The sequence below is a fragment of the Acanthisitta chloris genome, unplaced genomic scaffold, assembly GCF_000695815.1.
Source record: "Acanthisitta chloris isolate BGI_N310 unplaced genomic scaffold, ASM69581v1 scaffold8141, whole genome shotgun sequence".
Classification (NCBI taxonomy): Eukaryota; Metazoa; Chordata; class Aves; order Passeriformes; family Acanthisittidae; genus Acanthisitta; species Acanthisitta chloris.
In genome coordinates, this window is record NW_008654324.1 from 81,069 (window position 1) to 105,111 (window position 24,043).

General features: G+C 45.4%; 1 protein-coding gene across 1 annotated transcript in view; it reads right to left on the reverse strand.

The window, feature by feature from the left end:
* FRMD4B (FERM domain containing 4B) overlaps positions 1–24,043 on the reverse strand; it is an 81,946-nt gene that overhangs the window by 51,913 nt on the left and 5,990 nt on the right. The window contains exons 2-5 of the mRNA XM_009083455.1: positions 8,529–8,594; positions 7,711–7,805; positions 5,453–5,545; positions 1,061–1,145 (exon numbers count right to left, since the gene is read on the reverse strand). Of these exons, the coding sequence (XP_009081703.1) occupies positions 1,061–1,145; positions 5,453–5,545; positions 7,711–7,805; positions 8,529–8,594 (339 nt within the window). The remainder of the gene's footprint in view (positions 1–1,060; positions 1,146–5,452; positions 5,546–7,710; positions 7,806–8,528; positions 8,595–24,043) is intronic.

The following is a 24,043-nucleotide window of genomic DNA, read 5'->3' on the forward strand; positions in this document are numbered from 1 at the left end:
TACATGCTTACTGGTGCTGCCCACAGAGATCCTTCTCTCAGGAGGAAATGCTCCTCCTCATCCCTCTGCTGCCCACAGAAACTGGACACAACAGAAAACCCTCTCTGCTTCTGGCAGTTTTGCTTGCAGGAACAGGGAAGCCACACTTTGGGCTGCTACAATTAGAGTACACACCTTGCAAGCCAAGGGGGGAAATATGAGCCAGCCTGCTTTCAAATGTTTGATTTTTTTCAATTCTTCTTTATGCTTCTCTTCTCCCTCGCTTTCTCCTATGCTTTATGCATACACATAAACACATATACTTGCACCCAAATGTTCTAGAATTGACTAGTGTTTGTTTCAATAGTGTGGCATTTTTTTAATTTCATCCCCAAACCGGATCTATTTTCCAGTTCCAAAATTATTCATGCTACCTGTCTAGTTAAACTGCTCCAGTTAAGGAGCAGTTTAAGGATGGCTCTGAATTGCCAAGACCCTTCATTTTAAGTGCAAGATCTGTCAAATGGATATTTGCTTTTTAATAACCTTAACCAGTGAGGCCCCAAGTTCTTTGACTATATTTCAAACTTTAGCATGTTGTAAAAAGACACCAATTTCCTCCACTCTTCCAGAAAGCAATTGCTGTACAAAGCACAGTCACAACTTTGCCATTAACCACTTTGACATCAGGCTTTTGAACCCACCATAAAATAATGAATACTGGATACTGAATAAGAATCCTATAAAATCTCAAGCAAGGTGAAAACTTTGGCTGGCTACTCTGAGTTCCACCACCAGCTAGTGATACAGGATTGTTTTCCAAGGAAAGCTTGTAAGAACCAGATAACCCCCTTAGACTGATTGAACCATGAGTGAAAAAACCCACACCAGAGTCTGAGATTAACCCCCAAAACATCAGGGTAAAGCTGACTGAGCTGCATCTGTAGGGGCATGGCATGCTCCTTAGAAAATGCTTCAATAAAAAGTAGAAATCAGACACAGCTCCTACCAAGTGTAGATGGTGGTGCAGCAATGAAAAGAAGATACACAACGAGGAGTTCTGAAAGATGCTGAGCCTTACCTGGTGTACACATGACTTGGCATTCAGAAAGAACAGCTCGACTGTAGTTTTGTCCTTGAGAAAGGAAATGCTTTCAATGTAGAACCTGAAAATTAAAAAAAGCAAACCAAAAAACCAGTTACTCTCTTGAATAGGTTTCATCTTCCTCCCAAGTCATTTTATTTCCTCAGTGTTTTGTTCTCTAGCAATAAAACAGCATAAAGGAACTATGAGCTACTGCACTTCATTTCCTGCCTATTAGGAGGGAAGAAACAGAAAATCACAGGCTGACAGGACACAGGGAACCACAACTGCTGGTTCAATAGATCCTAGATATCTGATGACTTTTCAAATGAAATGAAAGGAGCAAAGCCTACCCCCTCCTATGCAGATAAAGTCACAGCAGTAGAAAATGTGACACCAAAAAGCAAGTTGCAGGTGAGGAAGCTGGCCCAGCACTTGGCTGGAGGACAGGGGCTGGTGGACCACCTTCCTCCCAGAAAGAGAGAGCAGAGGTGGTAATGAAAGCCATGAACTTTGCTCCAAGCAAACAGAGACAAGCAAAAAACCACAAGGTACACTTTTGGATCAGCTTAATCCCATCAGCCACATCCATCCTAATAGCAATAGGAGCCCCCAAACCAGGAGTTTACATGGAAGGGCTGGAAGCATTATAGGCACTTGCTGCCTTCCTCCCAGCCCTGGCTTCCTCTTCCCAGAGCCACAGATGCATCACAGAAGAACATAGCAAAGTGATCCCATTACTGCTTACTCTGGCCCAGCTAAGGTTGGCGAATGGGTCCCCAGTATGTTGTAGAGCTACACCAAACATCACGTATGCTGCTGGCAAAATTGCACACAACCTGTCTGTGCACTTCTCTGACTCACACAGGACATCAAACCAAACAGTGCTGAGATGCATTAAACGCTGCAGAGAAAACACATCTATAATTTGAGGAGTGTGGAACTGCCAAGTCAGTTTAAAGAGAGACAAATTGGTGTGAGCGTGGTCCTGTCAATCCTCCTTTAGCTGGATGTGAAAGCAGGATACCTGTCCTTCAGCTCCTTATGCAGGCTGAATGCATTGGGTCCAGACACCCACACAATGCTAGGCAGAAGATAAACCTTTTTTCCAGCCAAACAAAAACTTGAGTCACCACCACCACTGCCCCAGCAATGCAGATCACCCCAGGGCTTCTCTGTGTCTCAAGAGCAGGAGGGTTGGATGGCCAACATAGGACACACAGCCCACTGTGTGTATCAGAACCAAGCCAATCCCTCCTGCAGCTCTCTGGTGCTCCTAAGGCTCCTCACAGCCTCAAGCTTCAGCCACTGATCTCTTGGCATGAAGGATTTGCCTGACACTGGAAGAAGACCACAGCAGCAGCATGGGGTGTGTGGTAGGGGCAGTAAAGCTGGGGCCTGTCACATGTGTTAGGAACATTAGCAGTGTTTATGTTGTGACTTGAGACAAGTGACACATTAAATAGTAATTGTAATATTTCACATTCCTACAGCATGTTGCATCAAATTAATTTAAAGCACTTTCCAGAATGCCTCTGCAGATAATTTACCCACTTTAGAGGCATGCAGCCTGTCCAAGGGTCAGACCTGAGCCCAGCAGCCTGCCCCAGACAGCTGAAATGCTATTTTACATTTCCATGACTCACCTTTCCCTAGGAGCCACAGGTATTTCTACCCTCTCTTGATCACACCTGATATAATTCTTTTTTTCAGCAACTTTGCTAAAGTTTACTTTAAATACAAGTGAGTGTTTCCATAAATGCAGAGCAGAGAACAGGACCCTCACTCTTTGTTCTTTCCCAACCTGCTGCCAGACCAGTCCTTCTTAGCATGGACCTTCCTCAGCCTGCTAATGCCTTCCTCCCTCCACTGCACCAGAAAGGTTATTTTCATCAACTAAGGACCTCATTTGCACTTGCACATTCTTTCAACCAGAGTCAGACATGGTTTAATTACCCTCAGAAGCAGGACAGTACCCCTGGCTCTGGAGAGAGGCAGCTCCCAGTCACTACTGGTATAAAGCAGGAGACTGAATTTAGGGAGGAGCAGGATCTATAGATTGAGGTAGAGGACACTGGGTGGGGGCATATCCCCTGCCCCAGCCCTGTCCCTGTGATCTATCTTCTCCATGGTACAAGCTGTACACTCTTATCACCCCAGTACAGATGGGTAACACTGGACCACAGAGATAAGGATGCTCAAGGTATGACAGACATGTTTGAGAACACCAAGAAGTGTTCATTCTGCTTTTATTTCCACTGCTGTCAGCATCCTTGAAACTAGAGTGACACTTCTAGAAGTCCTAAATCTGCATTATAGAGCCAGTCAGCTGTGTGTACCATAGGAAAACTTAGGTGACTGGATTGAGTTGATGCCAGCTGACAGTAATTAAAAATCTTAAAGGATTATCATGTGTTTCCTTATTGAACTGCAAAAGCCCAAGGATGAGGAGTGATGACAAAAGGAGAGGCAAGATCAGGAGTCTGGGGATTCCCCCATTTCCAGTAAATATTACTGGAAACTGTCCAGTACAGTGTCAAAAGACACTGGGAACTGATGCTGCAGCACATTTGCCTCTGGTTAGGAGAACAGCAGCTCAGTGCCCTGCCTCATTAGTCTTGCATCTCAAATGGAAGTGACACTGAAGCTGTATTTATTCATGGCTGAGCCTGTTTCAAGCAATCAGAAGGAATGGATGGTGCAGGAGAGCTCACCCAGCCCAAGGGCCACCCTGTCCCTGCTGCAGCACCCACAGCTATCACACCATGCAGGGCTGGAGCCTGTCCAGCCCAGGGAATGAGCATCAAGCACTGGGCCCTCTGCCTGTCCCCTCTGTGCCATTCACCCCACGCCCAAGCACACTTTTCAACAGCTCTAACTGTATTTTCAGCTGCTCTCATGGGAGTTGAATTAAGGAATAGGCTATGACAAGGTAAATGTGTTCACACAAGATAAGTGTCTGAACTAACCACCTAGGGCATGTGTCATGTAGCAAAGGCCTGGAGTTGTTTACTTAACCAAAGAGTTTACCAAAGTAGAGAGCTGCAGGTTTTGAAGTGTCTTTTCTGCTGGAATATCTATTTTCTACAAATCAGACAGTTGCTGTATTGCTAATTATTTCTGTATCCTCCTCCTCCTGCTCTGCATCTCACTCACTGTCCACCTCCTTGGTACCTTGTTTTGGATCTCACGAATCTGGAGTAGTCAGGCTTAAAAATAGCTTCTAGAAGTTGATGTCTCCAAACCCACTCCTCACACATTAACTCTTGTCCCAGTCTCTGTACACCCTGTCCTGTTGAGGACCATCTTACAACAGAGAGGACCAACATGAACATCATGAACCAACAGGATCCCAACCAAAGAAATGCTCAGGTCATAGGATTGCCTTCAGAGCTTTCTTGGGCTGTTACAGGCTTTGATGAAGATCTGGAAGGCTAAACACACAGTGAATATAGTGAAGAGCCCCATCATCCCATTTAAAATGGATTTTTTTCTTTCTGTAAAAAGTGGGGAAGGGAAACTGAGCTCTGAACACCATCACAAATCAGCACACATTTAGCCAAAACAAAGTGCCTCTTGTTTGCTCTGTTCCCTCGATGACCAGGGTGTGGGGGATGTGGTGAAGCAACGGTGACAACCGACCCAGCTACACAAGAGGCTCTGCCTTGGAAGAGCTTCAGATAATTAATCACACAAGGCATAAATTTACCAAGATCTGAAAAGCAAATGAGGTCAGTCTGCTCTCATTTTCCTCATAGACTGTAAGGGAAACAAAAACTCCAGCAATAGTAAGAATATGATGCTTAGTCTTTTCTGCCAGCACAGCTCTGTCTTGTGGACATGGGTTTTTTTCAGGCCCTTAACCAGCAGAGCTTTGCCAGCAAAGTAATGCAATTACATTGGCCAAAATCATCATTTTGCCAGGGGTTTTATTCTCTCCTGGGGACTGGCTTAAGCTGTATGAGCAAAGCAGCCATCAGCAATCCCTTTCAAGTACAGACAAACCTTAAGTAAACAGAAGGAAAAAACTAAGTATGATTGTTTAAATAAACTGTCTTACAATTTAGCACACTTCAAGACAAGTCAAGCAAAGAAGATATGCAAAATATGAGGTTTTAAACCAAAAAAAAGCCAAAACCCTATAAAACACACCCTAGGAATAATATCCTAGTAACACTTTAAAAAGCATCAGGTTCAAACCTACTTTATTTCATAGTTATATATAAAAGAGACCAGCAGTTATCCAGGGCCTAATCTCCTTCTGAAAATAGCACATCACTTTGACATTTATTTCCTTTATCAAAGCCTTGATCAGCTCTTTTAAACAAACCCCCCTAGTGATAAATAAACCCAAGTGGTAATGTTTTCTTGGTGGAAACAATTACTCACCTAACAGCAAAGTACAAAGTTGCCGGCCCTGGTTTCTTGGGTAAGTCATGGTCCAGGACACGGTGATCCAGCTGCAGCCAGACACTCTGACCTCTGTGGAAACAGGTGGGGAGAAGGTTAAAACTGGGATGGGAAATACAGAAATGAGGTCTTTTCAGTTCTCGTGTTTATTCCAAGTGTTACTATAAAAGGTTCAAGATTCAACTGTGAGGCAGGGAAACAACTCATCAAATTATATCCTTTTATTTTTTTCCTAACTTGCAGATTTTCAGACAGTTCAGGACATTCAAGAACACTCTTTGCAGTTGTATTTTCAGCTGCAGCACAGAAGTCACAGCATGGCACCCGGAAAACCTCAATGTTATTGAAATACCCTTCTTTGCTATACATGGGGACACTTGGATGGACTTCTCCTATCTAGGCAGAGGATGTGATCCGTAGCAGGGGTTGGATGTTTGCCTGCAGCAGAAATGAGTCTCATCTCTTCTGCTGCACAGGGACAGCTCCTCTCTGTGGCTGCATCCCCAACTCCTTCTGTTCTGCCCCAGCCCCAGAGTGACATGAATGCCCATTTTCAGAGCAGAGAGGTTTCTTGCAGGCACACTCCTTAAACGAGGCAGTTCTCTCTGCAGAGACTTCTCTGACTGAAGTGGGAAGGAAGCTAGAAAGAAAACCAAACCCCCTCAAAGCAGGCTGTCCAGAAAAGTGTGGCTGCCCCATTCCTGGAAGTGTTCAATGCCAGGTTGGATGGGGCTTCGAGCAACCTGGGCTAGTGGAAGGTGTCCCTGCCCATGGCAGGGGATGGAAGGTATCTTTAAGGTCCCTTCCAACCCAAAGCAGTATATGATTCAAACCCTGAGGAGCCTTTGGCCAATGGGGAGCAGAGATGTCTGTGGCTGCCCCAACAGCCTGGGCCATGGGTGCCCTCCAGAGGCCACTACTCCCTCCAAGCACCCAGCCCTGCTCCATACACCCACAGCAGGCTTGGAATCCCACTGGTGTTTCTGGGGAAGCCAACAGCTTTTAGGTAATCCCCTGGCAGCACTTTAAAGCTCACCAAGAGAGAGTGCCAGCAACCAAAAACCTCCAGAAGAATTTCATGGCAGCTCTTCTGGGGGAAAAAATAAACCAAGTGCAAACGGTATCCTCAAGGGATTTACAGAAGAGCTGCAAAAAAGTGTTTTCCAACACGTGAAAGGACAACCATATGGCAAAAATATTCTAGGGATAGCCCAGGATGAGAGTGGTTGGTAAATGTAACACAGTGGTGGGGTCAGGGACCCAGAGTGAGCTGCTCCCACCACCTCCAGGAACACCAGCCCTGATCCCAAGGCCAGTCCTGCATATGGGATCTTCCTCAGCAGGGTGGTCCCAAACACAGCTCTGACATCATCTGTAGGTGAAGGTTTCCATCCAGGACTCCACAAAAAGCAGCAACAGAAAGTAGCAGGAGCTAATGTTATTTCTGTTAGTCAAGAAGAGGTTTATTTAGGGGCTGAATTAGAGCACAACTCCATGTCCCCATTGCCCTAAGCAGCTCTGCTCCAGCTTTTTTGGGGGAGATCAAGGTAAGTCCTCTGGAGATGCTCTGGAGAGCAGAATCCTGCCTGTGGGTTTCAGTCCTGTACCCAGCAGACATGGGGAAGCATTTCAGTGCCACGCTGACAGATGAGCCTAAACACCAGCTGAGATTTCAATTATCCCAGCTGACTCTGGGTTAATGCCATGGAAGCAGATCTCCTGTGGTGCTCCAGAGCCTGGACCTAGCATCACACCCAGCCCCAGCCAAAGCAAAATAGTTTATGGGAAGGACTAACCTCATATTTCACTGCTGCTTGGGAAATTTGGGTTTAAAAGACTCAATAATACATTTGAGATTCAAGTGCAAAGCAATTGGAGCAATTCATTTGGAAAATAAACGCAAACCCTTTTTGTTGTGACTAAAAGTGCAGAGGAGGAAAGCTGAGGGTGTTCACATGGAAAATTATTGCTGAATCAGTTTTTTCTCTTGAGACAGAAGTGAAAGCATGAGGAAGGTATTTTACAAATATTCTCTGGTTTGTGCCCAGAAGACATTTAACAAATATTTTCTGTTTCGTGCCTTCCCCTTTCCTCAGCCAAGCAGCACAAGGTAGGAAAATCTTTTTTCTTTGAAAGAGAAAGTCATTTTTCCATCACACCAAGCTGCCACAGTGTCAGAGAGAAGGTTTCACATTGCAATCATCACACAGCTGTTTAAAATAAATGAACATACTTACGTATCATCGATAAAGGTTATCCCAAAATACTCCTTTTCTTTCAAGTTGAAGTGTGAGGCCACCAGGTCCAGTAACTCCCGAGACAAAAGTTTGGGCTATTGAAAGAATAAAAGTAATTTAATTCATTTCAGTCCAGGCTTTTTATATATAATAAAACTTTTCTCTGCACATACTGACATTTAAGTACACGTGGTCAAGTTAAAACCTGTTGTACAACTCAGTACAGAAGTGGCTCCATCAGACTTGGGGCATCTCTATGGAACTGTGTGGGATGTGTGGAGCATGGAGAGGCAATTCTGTACTTAATCCATGACATTAAACTCAAGGGCATGAACTGAGCACTACTTTTTTTTCTTGCTGGGGGAGAAGGCAACAGCCCAGGCTTTCCTGCACTTGCAGCAAGAAGGATTTTTCAATTAAGAAAATATTGTGTATTCGAGGATCTTGTGCTTTGGGTTCTGTTATAGGAGCAAAACATCCTCAAAACTACAGACTTTTCTTCCCATCTAAATGCCAAAAAACCCATCACCACAAAGAGTGTCTTTAATACACTGTATGAATTTTGGTGAAAGCAAAAAATTCATGCAAAACTGATGTCAGATGTTTTGCTCACCATGCACAAGGAAACCCTCCTGCTAATGTAGGTGTGAGGAAAGACACATGTACCTGGGCATGCCTGTTTATTCCACTTCTTTGACTTTCTCTAGTAAGGGATAAAACTTTCCTTCAACCATCACTTATGCAACAGCCCCCAAAAGAAAAGAAGCAGAGAAATCTGGCACTGTGCTACCAGTACCCAAAAAGAGTGAGGTCTGTACCTGAACCAGCAGCTCCAAGTTCCTGTCATCGAGGAGATGAACCTGGCAGTGCCTGCCCTCTGTCATCTGCAAAGACAGCAACACACCCCCATGAGGAAGGGCAGGATTCCCAGCTTGCACTGGAGCACGTGTGGCTCGGGTACAAGGACAGCATGTAGCAAGTGTCTAATCTGCATGGATAAGGGAATTGTCTCAGTGCCTGAGCCCAGTGTCCTTTTCCAAGGACTTGGTCTAGGGAGCTGTCTCAGCACTCTTAGCTCCCATCAGCTTCAAGCTGGAATTAAGGGTGCTTAGCAGCAGTCAGGATCAGATAAAAATGACATAAATGCTGTGGGAATTAAACCTGAGGATGAACCAGCCTGGCCAGTACCACAGTCACAAGCAGCAGCCACAGCCTTTTGCTCTCCTGAGTAGATAACTTAGGGATGCACAAATCCCTAATCTATCCAACTCTCCCTGCAGATGGATCAGCCCAGATTTGGTCCATTGACCTGGTGTCTAGTAGAGATGGAGTCTCTACCAGCACATTAACATTCTCCCTTGGCTATCTTCCCACAAGCATTAGAAGTCATTGCCTCCATAGGATTCTTATATAGGTGCTGCACACATCAAGAAGGTGCTTGAACTGCATGATTAAGAATGGGATGAGCTTTGCAACCTCTGATGCTATATCTGCAGCACCTATTTCATGTCACATTTATCTCCTGCAAACAAAGTCCCTTTCTCTCTTTAAGAGGCAAGTCAGAAATAGCTGCACATTATGCCCTTTTAATATCTGCCCTTTGAAATCTAATACATTTCGATGAAAGCTTTTACATTATTTAATATCTGTTCTAATTCTGGGCCTTTCAGCAGCTTCAGGGAGGACCAGCTTTGCAGTACTCTCTGGGTGAGAGCTGGTGAAGGAAACCTGGCTTTTATATTTCTTCTCCCAGCCTCAAAGTAACTCATTTTCCTGACAGCACAAGCTTCTCACGGACTATAAATTCTGAGCTGCTAGCAGAGGCTGGGGGTGGTTTGCTTAGATAGGAGCTCCCAGAGGGATTAAACAGCCACATGCAATGGTTTCTCCTTTCACATCCCTCTCTGACTCCACAGGGATGAGGACAAGGACAAGGCTGAGCTCTACAGCCACCAGCACCCTCTCATCACCTCCTGCCCCAGCACGCTGCACACCCAAACCTTACAAAGACTTACAAATAAATACAATTTATACATGATTGCAGAATCACTGGAGACACCTCCCCCCAGTGCTGCCCCCGTTTCAGTGCACAGCCGTTTGCACAGCGAGGGCTGCTGAGACACAGCAGCCTCTGTCACCAGCCCTTCAGCCCTGAGAACCCAAATTCACAAAGCTTCATTGTCTCAACTAATTGAGCTCATGTTGAGCAAAAGGCGAGAGGGAGTCCCCTCCTGAAAAGCTCTGTAAACAGGTCAGAGATGAGCATCTCTGGGCACAACTTTCTCTAGTGTCTGGAGTAAATGGGCTGCAGATCTGTGGCACCAACACTGGCAACTTACAGTGCTGCTAAACATCACAGCTCTGACCAGAACAGCAATACTGGTAGGAGGACCATTTGCAGGGCAACTCAAGCAGAAAGAAATCTCTTTCTTTCCCTTCCTCCTACTGCTATGAAGATGAATCTGCACAGAAGTGCCAGATGAAGAGCGACACATCGTGCACACAGGGGTGCAGAGCACAGGCTGCACCATCACTGAGATGGTGGTGATGTCTTTGTGCAAACTGTGGGTGCACTCCTGGGTGCTGCACCCCATGGAGACATCACCCCAGAGCTGCCCCAGCCCTGTGCCTTGCCCTCCCAGCAAGGTACCACTTCCAGCTCTACATCCTTTGGGTTCTGGAAGCAAAGCTGCACCATTCCAATTCCAGCTTCCAGCACACTCCCTGAGATTTATCCTCTCTCTGAACACATTGCCTAGAGCCCTTAAACCCATTACGATCCAATCACAGGTCCATTTGTTCCCAGGAGCTGATGGTCTGCCATTGCAGGCTCAGAACTAAGTCACATGTTGCCACCAATTAATCATTTCATCAGCACACCCCTTCAAGGTGGAGCATATTTCTGGCTCTGACACACTGTTACCAATCTGCCCCTGTTGTGAAGTGTCTGATCCAATAGTGTTTTTAAATCATTCCCCATCTGTTGCCCTGAGATAGCACAAGGATTGCCATTATTTAATTGCGAGCTGCTTTAGCTTTCACCCAGTGAAATCACATTAATCACTTCTGACTGTTTTAATTGCCTTGGTTGTCTGTTGTTAAGTAAAAAAGGTTTCTATTATAGCAAACACATCCTCAAAGCCTTGTGCTGAGGAGAAAGGAAGGTAGCTGGGAGGACTAAAACATAAAAGAAATACTGAGCATAGTCTGTGCTTCTAGTCAGCTACCCAAGGTAATTACAAAGCACCTCAAAAGTAATTAAACCTCGTGACACCCCTGAAGATAGGCAAGATGTAATTATCCCTGATTTTATTGATGAGAAAACATAAGGAAACAGCTTAGAAGTCTGATTTACAGATATAGAAACAGACAACATTTAGTACCTGAGACTCCAGGAATCTCATCTCAGAAATCATGCAGCCACTTCCCAGAGTACTGAAAAGCTCCATCTCAAGAAGTTGGAGATGTCAGGGTGCTGGGTGGGTGACAAAGCACCTTTAAATGCCATTGCTGTGATAAACCTGTCAGCTCCCACCTATATCCCCAGAGCTCTGTGTGGTTGTGTCCTCAGGTCACACCAGGAACACATGGTGGGACATACCAGCAGTGTCCAGGGCCATGAAGGGCCTGTTGCTGGCTGTAGCTCTGGAGCCCTTTCCACTTGCTGCTTCACCCCTCTGCCCACACACCTGAGGGTTACATCCCTGCCAAGACACCCTCTCCACCTGGACTATGACACAACATGGATACTCACTGTGTGGCACCACAGCCTGATCGAGGAACACCAATCTGCCAGTGTGACAACCAGCTTTGATCTGCAGGCTCCAATCCCTAAAAACAGTGCTGTTAACCTGGACAGTCCAAGCCCTTATCCTCCCCTCCTGCAGACCCAAGGCTTCAAGCAACCAGCACCCTGATTCCTGCAGCTGTGCAGGAGCTCACTCCAAGTATCCCCACCCCATTCCTGATGGGGCAGAGAGCACTTCACTTGGCTTACTCATTCTTACAAACACAATCAGAAGCATATCACTCTCAATTACTATCACACAGAAGCACAAGCCCATCCTACATCAGGAATGTCGCCCACCAGAGAGGTCATCTCCAGTAGACAACTCTCTCCTCACATGTAGCTGCCCCCTGTACAGACAGGGCTCTGATATACAAGGCAGTACTCACATTTTACAAGCCTTATTTTTGTACAGGAGACACAACCAAAAACTTCAGCAGCTGCAAGACCACCTTACAAGCTTTGGATTGTCAGTCACTTTCCACCAGTCCTGCATTGTCCCAGCACAGAGACACAGAGGTGTGACATGACTGTGGGGCAGCAACACCATCTGCTCCAGCACAGTCACAGGTATGAACAGTCTAGTCCTCTCCTCTTGTCTGAAGAAAAGCTGGAGAGCTTCATAAAGAGAACTTTATGACTATGGCATCAATGGATGCACAAAGGATTCTGGTCCTGGATGAGTGCTTGCAGCTCAGAAACCAGCTGAGCTCCTGGAGCCAAAGCAGCAAAAGACTCATTTTTAACTCCCCCAGTGACACTGGTGTGATTTATTTCCCTGCAGCACATCCGCTCACAGACCTGTTTCCTCAGGCTCTGGGAAGGGACTCAGAATGGCTCTCCACCTCCCAGGGCACTGAGCTCCTCAATGACCCAACATCCTGAAGTCCTTACTTGTTTCATCTTTAATTCAGGACACCTTGCTAATCTGAACAATGTGATTGATTTTCTATGAGGTTTGGACCAATCCATCATGGGATGAGCACAGCTGCCTGGCTCAGTTAAGAGCTGGTGTGAGCAGTCTTGAGATATATATATATACACACACATTATATTCTCAGCCTATTCTCATTGATTTTACATTGTCTGTGCAAATGAACAATTTGGTTATATTTTTGCAACATGCCCCCAGATTGGATCTTCTTAGCAGTTATTTTTAAAAGCCTACTAATATTTAAGCTATTACCCAGTAAAAGAAGTAGCAGCATAAAATTTATGAAGCATCTCTGGATCTCATCTCATTCCCAATAGTGAATGAAATTAGTGGAGAGACATGACACAGCCCTATTTTTGGTGAAGCCATACTGAGATACTGAATTTTTTTTATTGCTTCCTAAAGTCACTTGTAGGCTCTGCACACAAGTAAGCAATAAAAAACTCAAAAATGGAGAGGAATGGAAAAGACACAAACACTGTCCAATGCAAAAATAGTTTTATCAAAAAATTTCAACCTTCCTAACTTCCAGACACTAAGATGTGAGCAAGAACCTGATTTACCCAAATCTGCAGTAAAAATAGGGCAGATAACGAAGAAAAAGAAACACAATTCTCAGAATATCCATGTGTGGAAATTAAAGCATAGGGTGAGGCTGTGATTCTATATAGCAAATTAATGTAATCATAAAGGTTTTCTATAGGTGGGAGGAAAAAATCACTCTGTCCTCCATCTCACTTGTGACAAAAAAAATAAGACAAATTATCTACCTAAATTCTTCAAGGCAGATTTTCCAAAACATCTATCCTTTAAAGAAAAAAAGAAACCAACAAGACGGACAGATTAAAAAAAACCTACTTCTTGGCTAGTTAAACCAATTCCCTATGATTTTAAAGATGAAACCAACAAGACAGACAGATTAAAAAAACCCTACTTCTTGGCTAGTTAAACCAATTCCCTATGATATCCTGAGCCTTAATGTTTACTTGGGGGAAAATAAAAAACAACATATGCAGGATATTTATTCTATTTCTCTTGGACAGAAACATCCTCCCAATTTGAAGCTAGTTGTCTCATGCAATATTTTTAGACATCCATGAAACCAACAAGACAGACAGATTAAAAAAACCCTACTTCTTGGCTAGTTAAACCAATTCCCTATGATATCCTGAGCCTTAATGTTTACTTGGGGGAAAATAAAAAACAACATATGCAGGATATTTATTCTATTTCTCTTGGACAGAAACATCCTCCCAATTTGAAGCTAGTTGTCTCATGCAATATTTTTAGACATCCATGTGTGTCATCCAGTTAGGAAAAAAATACAAAAAAGAAAAGGGTAATTAGACAGGGTGTAAACAGGAAATCTAAAAAAAAAACAACCTTAAGCCAAAAGAAATCTGACAGAATAACACATCTCCTAAGGGCAGTTTAGGAATGGGGAATTGCAAAGGGTTTGGGTCAGAAGCAAACCCCAGTGTGTCGCACTCCCTCCAGGGCCAGATTTCTCCTCCCAGAACTGGGCAAATTACAGAGAAATCACTGGGCCATATCTGTCACTGGCTTCTATTTTTAAGCCTTTTTTTGTTTTAAGAAGGTCTGGAGTTTTCACTCCTAGGGAAAGCCAAAAATAACCCCCGAACTCTAACAACTCTTTGGCCAAAGAAGAGAGGATTATACATAAGCTGCAGGTAATTAAGACAAAACTGGGAACTGTTTCTACCACTGAAATGCTCCAAGGTCTGTGCATGCATCCCAGCAATGGCTTGGGCTCAGCAGCCCAAGTGCACATGTTGCACCAATGGGTAAGTGTGACCTGGCCAGGGACAAGGTGGCTGTGCCAAGGTCCTGCATACAGGAGCTTTAAAACCATCCCACATCCAACAAGGCTTTCCACCTTTCATACCCTCAATTCCATGAGAAATCTTTTGGAAGGAGCTAACTTCTTGCCCAGTTCTCCTCTTTCCTTCCTGCCAAGATAAACCCTTTTGTTCAGGCATGGATGCTCCTGAGCACCTCCAGGGGCTCTGGAAACACCCAAGTGTGACACCAGGGATTTAGTCTCAGCTGCACTGAACTGTGCACCTTATTTCCATAAGCTTCTGGCAGGGTAACCACGTGAAACTAAACTTCAGTGGCAGGTGAGTAGCTCCAGAAGGTATTTTACAGGCAGAAAAAAAACACCTGCACTGATGCATCCAGCGATGAGAGAGAAAGGGGAGCAATTTTCACTGGATAAGTGGCCAGCACACAGCCTTAAGCCTACAGTTCTAAAAGTAAGAAATTGGGCTGTGGTGTGTCATTAGTACATAGATTATAAAAAATGGCTCAGTTATTCCTCAAACAGATACATCAGGGTGGTTCAAGCAGTCAGAGTGTTGAAGAACATCATACAGATAACAAAAATATTCCCACTCACAGGAGGCAATGCTGTCTCTTTGCCACACTGACCCAACATCCACAAAGTGACATGAGAGGGTCCCAGAATTCTTCCATCTGCTTTTGGCTGGTGACTCAGTGGCAGCAGTGCTGCTTTGCAGGTGCACAAGCTCAGAGAACCAGCCTGGAAAGTTACAGGATTTCATCTCCAAATCCCTACCTGAGCTGCAGTTAACCACCTATAAAGCATCATCAGTAATTTCCTGTAAGGGTTTTGGGTTTTTATCCAAACCTCTCTTCTGTAATTCATAAGCCTGTAAGAGATTTCAAAGCTTAGTACTGAAGCCCCTATACTGACTTTGGATTTTCATTGGCATTTAGGTGGTTTTTTTTTTTCCTTTGGTCCTAAAGGCATTTAAGATCAGCTCCTCAGCTGCCTCGGATCAGCATTGCTTCATTGACTTTGGTACAACCTGCCAGCTCAAGTCTGGCCCCTGAGCATGCAGAGCCTGATCAAAATACAAAATCAGATGCAAGAATGTATTGCAATATAGAGTTGCCCTAACTAGGCACATCTCAGGAAAATAAAAGCCTTTGCCTGCCTTCTGGAAGGAAGGGGCCTGCTTGCAGCTGGGGGGAAGAAGGAAAAAGTTATAATGGTTTAAATGACCTCAGAGTTTCCTGGTGTGTCTGTTGGGAGACCAAAGCCTCGTTGTGTTCCAGCACTTGGAGTCGCTCAGAGCTTTAAGGAATAAGCAGAAAAATAACAAACAGAAGTTTGAGTTTATACCAGCTTTTCTATGGAATCTTTTTGAAGAACCCACATAGGTCTCCAAAAACGCCATGATGCACATTTTTGGGGAGCCTGTTTGCAGCCTGTGGGTCCTCACTGACCAGCATCAATACCTGTCACCCAATAACAGTAGTGGAAGGTGCTCAGGGTGAAACTGATGGATGGGGATTAGAAATGCCTCACTCTCCCATGGGTGAAGATCTGGGGAAGGGAAACTGCACCACCACACCCCACTGTGTGTCTCTCCATCACCTCCTTTTCCAGTGAGGGGTGCAATGCAAGATCCCAAGTGATGCCTCCTCTGCACAGCTGCCCTCCCCTCACAGCCTCCTGGACTCACCAATACCCCCTGCAAAACACAACAGGTCAGCTCTGGATTCAAAAACTCAGTTTTTCTCAGTGCCTGCCCACACCAGCCCAGTCACCTACCATGGCACTGCAGCCTGGCTCACACAGACACGACAAACCTGCTGTGCTCCCTTTGAAGGCAATGGCAGAGCTTCCACCAGATTTACAGGGGCAGTTTGTCTCTGGACACAGTGTCTCTCCTTCCTAATCTTCAAGTCATAAAGAAACGTTTTGGCTTAAATCCTGGCTCCAGTGTAGTCAATTAATTTTGCCATTAATTTTAATAGGGTCAGAGTTGTGCCTTAAATCAGTTGTTATCTTGCTATTAACCTAACAGAAGCTTAGTGCGAAACAGCCAGCAAAGCACCACAGTGGCTAGCTATGTCTTTCACCCTCTGTGCTATGGCAAACTATCTTGTAGGACCAATCTTAACCTCACCAGGTGACTCTAAGTGCCACCCCCATCCCTCCCAAGGACAGCAGAGGCCATCCTGGCTCAGCACACTCCCATCCCAGCATTCATGGGATATTTACCCACAGCAATTGCAGGGACTGTACAGAGCCATTCCCAACCTCAGGGTCTCAGGACTAGCCAGGCAGGGACAAACACTTAAAGACCCAACTGAATGACATGCACAAAAAAAATGGCTTTAAGATGAGACAAGCTGGATAAAGTTGACTTCAGTGCCAGCTTTGCATTTTGATGCCCCTTTGATGATGCTTTCCATGGAAATGTTGGCTCTGCTGAAGTTTGGCAAAGAGTTAGAGACAAAACACAGTGCCTGGAACAGGGGGCCAAGAGGCTCCCTGGGTTGCATGGCACCTTCCTAAAATAGCCATGTGAACTGGAGATATGATGAAAAAACTGGCTCCTGCAGAGTATCAACTGACTTTCATCTAAGCCCCACCAGCTGAGCCAGTGAAAAAGTCTGGCAAAGGAACAGCCCAAGAGTTCTCCCTCACTGCAGGCACTGTGGCTTTGCAGGGCCAACTGCCAACACACTTTTCATGCAATTCTCTTTTCCCTATTTATTCTATTATTTCTCATTGCAGGGGATGGCAAATCTAAGAGGCTCTTTCACTTACTCTGGTGATGGTTTGTACAGAACAACAGGCACAGCCTCTTGTGGTCATTAGAAAGATTCCACTCACCAGAGCAGGTCGTGGCCTCTCTAAATCTCATCCTCCTCTCCTAAAATTCTCAGAAATAATGATAAGCACACTTCAATAAAAAAAAAGCCAAGCTAAACCAAAGAACAGTGATAAATCAAAATCCAGGGAACAAATTAATTCAATCCTCCTCAAAATGATAAATCCAGTATCCCAGCCAGGAGATAAAGCACTTTGCCAAGAGCAAAATAGAAGCAGGAGAGTTGCTGCTTCTTGCTCTCTACCAGGAGCAAGTAGTGTAAAAAACCTCACCCCTCTCCTCCCCACAAGAAAATCTTGCAGTGTGGCTGTCTTTCCTGATGCTACCAATGGTTGTTTCCTGAATTAGCTGTTGCTCCATCCCACACAAGGGTTGTTCACCCATGACCTGTGCACCAGCACGTGGATGAACACACTCTGGTGTGCAGGCAGGAGCAGCTCCAATAACAGGAGGCAGAGGGACAAACTGCTGCAGAGAAGCCTTCCCTGCATCTGCTGGCCCCAGACTTTCCAGCTGACAAGCAGCATGCAGACAGCATTTCACCTCTCCTGGGGTGAAACGTGGCCAAATGCCACAGGATCTTGCCAGCAGTGTTATCGCAGATGCTGAGGCCCTCTGACAAAGGGTCAGAGGTTATAATAGCCATTTTCTCAAAGGAACAGCCTTCTTGTTGCATGAGTATTGTCCTTAAAGGTGTCTCATGCTCAAAACCGAAGTGTTTCTCAAACAGGTCATGTCATTCCATGAGTGTTGATGTTACCATTCCCACCATTTCACAACGTATTTAAAATAACAACAAGAAAAGAATAAGCAGGCAACTCCACAGCTTATCCTAAAAATAAAATTAAAAAAAAAAAAATCAGGAAAATTAATAGGAAACAATCCGTGCAAATCTGCCACAAATATCAAGTCAATGAAATCCAACATCTGCTTTCCTTGGCAGAACACTGCTAATAAATTCGTGTCTGGTGGAGACATGCTTATCACCAGCAGCACTGAGAAACTGCAGACAGGTCATTACTGCACACAGACCCATGGTGATGTTTTGTTCCAGTACAATCTCCTGGGAATTCAGAGGAAAAAAGTACCCTGTGGGATCAGAGAGCTTTCCTGATGCTACCTGGCAGAGCAAATGCAGCAGCAGCCCAGGGAAGGGCACTGCATGGAGGCAGCAGCATCCTGTGCCCTTGCAGGAGCAGTGCCCACCGTGGGCAGGACTGGCCACCTGCCCTTCTCTGACCTTTGCTCCTCAACCAGGAGGCTACAGGCAAATCAGTTAAGCTCCTGCTTCTTTGCTTAAGTCTCTACAACACAAATCTCACCAGATAGTCTGTGCAGAGCTTCTGGTAACTTTTGCTATGTTTTTCCCTGCCCCAGAAGCCTTCCCTGACCCACTTGAAATACAATCAGCTTTCCCTGATATATATATATATAAACAGCAATATTTACAGGAGACTAAAAACCAAAACTCTTATAGAAGAGTTCCCCACTCCCAGAGATTCATACCCTGTCCTTGATGGCTCTTTGCCTCTCCCCCATCTCTGATGGCTTCTCACAGGATGCTCCTCTGTCCCCTCTAACCCTGCTCACCCCTAGGTTGGGTTTTTCAGGGAAGGCTCCTGAGGCAGGACACAGAGGCAGAGCAAGCCCTGACCAAATATCTGCCATCCCCTCCAGGCAGCACCACATCTTTGAGAGCATCTTGCATCTCTTCTTCTCCTACCCCACTGCACCCAGCTCATCCCCCATCTCATCCTTATCCTCCCTCTGGACTTTTCCAGCCACCCATACTTGGCAGTAGTACCTCAGAAAACCCAGATACTAGGTAAAAAGGAGATGAAAAATAATTTTAAAAAAGGTTATAGCACAAGTCCATCCACATTGCCTTTAAATCTGTAACTCTGAAAAATTGCAAAGGGCAAGCAAATAAACCAACAGAAGCCTGAGCTCTCTGGAAGTAGTCAAAATAGTGGGAATGTGCTGGAGCAGGCAGTGAGCAGTGTTTTGCAGCAGAGAGGAGCCAGTGTGCCCAGTGCCAGCACCTTGCCAGGCACTCAGAGGGGCTGACAGATCCAGATGGCTCCACACTCTGCTTTTAAAGCAAAACAAGTGCTTTGGATCAAAGGATCTCTCAGCAGCCGTTACCCCGCTCCATGTGCACTGCTGCACCTCCAGCCAAGCTCTTCATGAGGGTTTTTTTGGGGGGAGAGAGGTGGAGACCTTATGAGGAGACATGCTGAAAGGAGCTACTGTACCAGGCTCCAATGGCTTTTTCTCGGGACTTATGAATCTGAGCTTTGTTCGTGTTAAGTCACATCTCAGAGCAGCCTACAAGGGTAATCTCTGAAAATGGGTTTTCTCTATAACCAAAAGTTATAGATCTGCTCTCCAGCTGCAGCAAAGTTACCCAAATCAAGCTTGGATTTAGCCCTTTCCTAAAGCAGCCAAGGCAGCTCTTAAAGCAAAGCCAGGAAAAAGCAGCTATAAATGCTGGGATAAACAAACAGCCCCCGATCTCCACAATGGAGTGCAAAAGAAGCAAAGAAATTTTTATGGACTTATACTTCAAGGCAAAGAGAAGAGCAAGCAGAAAGTTTTCAGCCTGCACCACCCATGTACCCCAAAACAAACTCTCCTTGCTGCTTTCTGGCTGCAGGATCTCCCGTGCTCAGCACAATGTTTTAACTCAGGGCACACTTTAACAGTACTAAACAACATTATCTGTCGCTGCTAAGCATCACAAATTAAAATACAGCCTCTTACCTCCACGTCACACACCCTGCTGGTTTAAAAGGACTGGAGAAACCCAAGAAGTACTCACAGCATGCATGTGCTAAGCCTTCATGTTTTCTGTACATTCAAGCTGGGGGAAGAAGGGAGACACGATCCCAGACTTCTTCCGTTGCCATATAATCTGAAGGAAGTGACCTTCACATTTGTTGCTTTGAGTACAGATTCAGAAACAAAAGCCTTTCCAGCATGAGTCAGGGGACACAAGGGGTTGAAACGTGATTGTTAAATGGAGGCAAGCTGGGAAGGCGTTACAATTGGTTTTTTCCTTTGTAATATTAACCCCTTTATTATGAAACAAAAGCAGCTACCGACTGAAGGCACAGGGCAGTGAGACACCTCAGTCCCTGCCAGCCCCTGCATACATCACCCAGCTGAGGACCTCCACACCAACAGCTCTGTGCTCGCTGGGAGCTGCTGTTGCCCATCCAGCTCTTCCACCCCACACATCCCCATCCAGGGGACAGGAGGGGCCCTTATGTTAGGACTTGGCAGAGCACTAAAACATCAAGCCACCTCCACTTTCCAATCCCTTGGAACGAGTCTCAGCAACCTGTCTGAAGGGATACAGGTAAAGAGAGAGAACCAGAGCTTGTCTCCTCAGCACACTTTGCTGAGAAGTCTCCACAGTCCCTTGCTGTGACAGACACCTCCAGGTACAGCATTTCATTGGATTCCCCAAACGTCTTTCCAAAACATGGGGCTGCTGCCTCTGATGTGGGGTACCACCTGCTGGGGAGGAAACCAAGAGTGCAGACAGATTTTACATCCTTGGCCTTCACTCTGAACTTGTTCTGTGACCAGGGCTGGTTGCTCTGCACTTCGCTGCTGGTAGAGGTGCAGGAGTAAATCATCTACCTGCTGTTCTGCTGCTTCCCTTGCAGTCTCTTCTCTGTGTGCAAAACATGGAGTTGTACTTCATTTCCCTGATTTTTTCCCTCTGGCACATCAACCTACAAGGCTTCACACACCTCCAGGCTCTGACGCAGCAGCACTAACTGTGTAACTGTGTCAGGGGAGCACAGGTATCACAAGGAGGCACCTAAAAACTGAGCTCTCCTCCAAAAGAAATGTCAAACAGCTACATAACAGCACTTTCACTGCAAACAGGAAAAAAAACAGAACACCAAAGAACTGTGCATCCAAATCTAGGAGGCTGCAACCTCCAGAGCTCCAACCTGACCTCCAGGCAGGTACACAAGGGGCACAAGATCTCAAATTTATACATGCAGTTACTTTGAAATCTAGAATACAAGTCTGTTCCTCCCTCACAAACACAGCTCAGGATTATTAATTTCTGTGCTGTATGGATATCCAAAACTTTTAAACCACACCACTGACTCACATCCTCTAGCCACACAAATTATGGTAGGAAGACTGATGCCAATGAAACAACCCAGCCCAGGACCACAGCATCCCATGTGGGCTGGGAGACACAGGCCAGGGGGAAAAAATAAAAAATAAAAAAACACAGGATGCTACTAGAGCAGCAAAACCTCCTTACCTGGGAGCAAGAACTCTCTCTTCCCTTTAGCTAGATGCTCTTTGGTTATGTTCCCAACAGAGCAGTCACTATGCACAGAAAGGACCAACTGTCAAGACTGTTCCACTCTAGTTTTAATAATCCAGAGATCTATTTTAATAGAAAAAAAAAATTAAGTTCAACACCTGGAACAAACTAACTTGCTTTTTTTCTCAGAATGGGAAACAAGAACCTTGGGGTCAAACTTTTGAAAGTAACACCTCAGAGACATGGCTCCCACCTCTCAGGAGTTCCAAGCCCTCTTGGTCCAGCTGAAGTTCCCCAAACAGGAGGCTCTGGGTAGTGAGCATTTGTGGCCCATGTCAGGCAGCACAACACTGCAGAGCACTGTGTAAAGCCAGAACCTTTCCAGCACTGCTGGGGAGAAAAGCAAGGCTGCCTAGTCCACCCATCAGCATGAGTCAGCCTTGATCCCCTTGCCTGGGGCTGCCTCCCTAAATTACCATCAACCCAGACACCTCCAGAGGGCAACTTGCTCCAGCTACCCCAGACACTGGGATGCAGTGAGGTGCCAGAGGTGTCTCGTCCTCCTTGTTTAATGCAGAACTAGCTTTGATCAAGTACCCACCTTTTAAACAGCTGCAGACAAAGAGTTGTCTTTTTTTTCTCAACTTACTTTGTAAAAGCCAACACTCTCCTAGTCATGAGACTACAAAAGCTTTCCACACAGTGCTCAATATCACAGGTTTCATGAAAAAACCATAAGCTGGCCCCACATCAGGCAGGAGGGTGCCAGGTCAGGTCCAGCCAGCTGATCCAGACTGCACCAGCAACCTAAAGGGTGGCAGCTGAGACAGTTCTGGGACAGGATTTCAGAGCAACAAACTTGGAATTGTCTCCAAAACACAGACTCCAAAGCCCCAAAAATAAGGTGGAAAATAGACAGTGAGTCATGTTTCCTTAGAGAAATGACGTGAAGGTTACCTGGGTGGTGCCAACTTCTGCCCTAGTGGGATAACCACAGGGACAGGAATAGCTGGAGGAGGGAAACAGCACAGGTCCTCAGAGGATCTGGGGCTTCTTCCAACAAACACAGACCTGGGCTGTGTAATTTGGCTTTTCTACACGAGAAAAAATAAAGTTTAAAAGAAGTACAGAGTACCTGTAAGAGGTGGGAAGCTGTTGGAGTTGAGCAGGGGGAAGTCTTTACAACTCTGAATTTACCAAGAGAACTCCAAGCTGGGTTGAGGAGGGCAGCACTGTGACCCCTGGCCAAAGAATACATGAGCCTACAAGTGAATGCAGCAGATCCCAGCCTCTCTGAAGAGATGAACTGATGCAATGTTCTTGATAGGAGAGAGAAATTACTTCCACTTTCCCTAAGGCCTAGTAAACACCACCTTGCACACCTACTAAATCATAGAGTCATAGAATTTAGGGGTTGGAATGGACCTTAGAGATCATCTAGTCCCAACCCCTGCCATGGGCAGGGACATGTCCTCACTAGAGATCAGGTTGCTCAAGGCTCATCCAACCTGGCCTTGAGCACCACCAGGGTTGGGGCAGTCACAGCCTCCCTGGGCAACCTGTGCCAGTGTCTCACCACCTTCACAGTAAAAATCTTTTTTCTAGTATCTAACCTAAACTTCCCCTCATTCAGTTTGAACCCATTACCCCTTGTCCTGTCACTGCAGTTCCTAACAGTCCCTGCACAAATGTGCCTGCCCAACCAGATTCCCTGTGGGCTTCATCTCCACCAACATACTTACCTTCCCAAAACAACCGTGGTAACCAGACATGTCCAGTTCAGTGTCACCCAAACACCAAATTCAGCATGACAGGGACCTCTTTGCCTAGGGCAGATACCTTTCTGGAGAGACTGTTCCCCTCCTATTTTTTTCCTGTCTACCACCTTGGTTTTCTTTCACAGCAAGCAGGAAAATCAACACTGGGACACCCATCACTGAGATATCCACCACCAGGACAGCACCTATTTCCACATCAGCTGGAAAAACAACTATGGAAATGTCACAGTCTTAATCCTAATGTTGCTTGGACTGTCAGTGATGGCTTTTAATGGCTAAAACCAGCACATTCAAATTCTTCTCAGCATTTTGATGGTTCTTATTCTCCCCATCTCCTTCCCCAACTGCCATTGATGCATGTTTAAATGAATGACAGATCAATTAGTGGGAAAAAGTGTACATGTGTATTTGTGTGTGGGAGGGTATTTAAGCTAATATATTCCAGCACTGATAGCTTTATCCTCTTTGCAGTCCCTGAGAATGAACTGGCCTCCATCTGTACAGAAGATTAGTAGAATTACTAATCACTAATTATGACTCAGAGGTTTTAGGACCAATGCAGACTGTACAGGGGTGGCCTGATTTTTAGAAAATGAGGAGACAAAGATAGCACAGTGTTATTTTAAGCACATGGACAGTCCATCCAAGATCACAAAGCACCAGAGTGACAGCACTAGCAAAAGAGTGACACTAAGCACTCCGAAGGACAAAAATGAAGCATGGAAAACCAGCACGTGCCTGAAACACTTTTAATTTACCTTTTCATATGGTTCTTGTCCAGTCAGAGTGAGCTGGCCAGCCCCTGCACAAGGCCAAATTGGAGATTTTTCCAGGCAAGCTCATACAGTGATACCTTTGTACAGG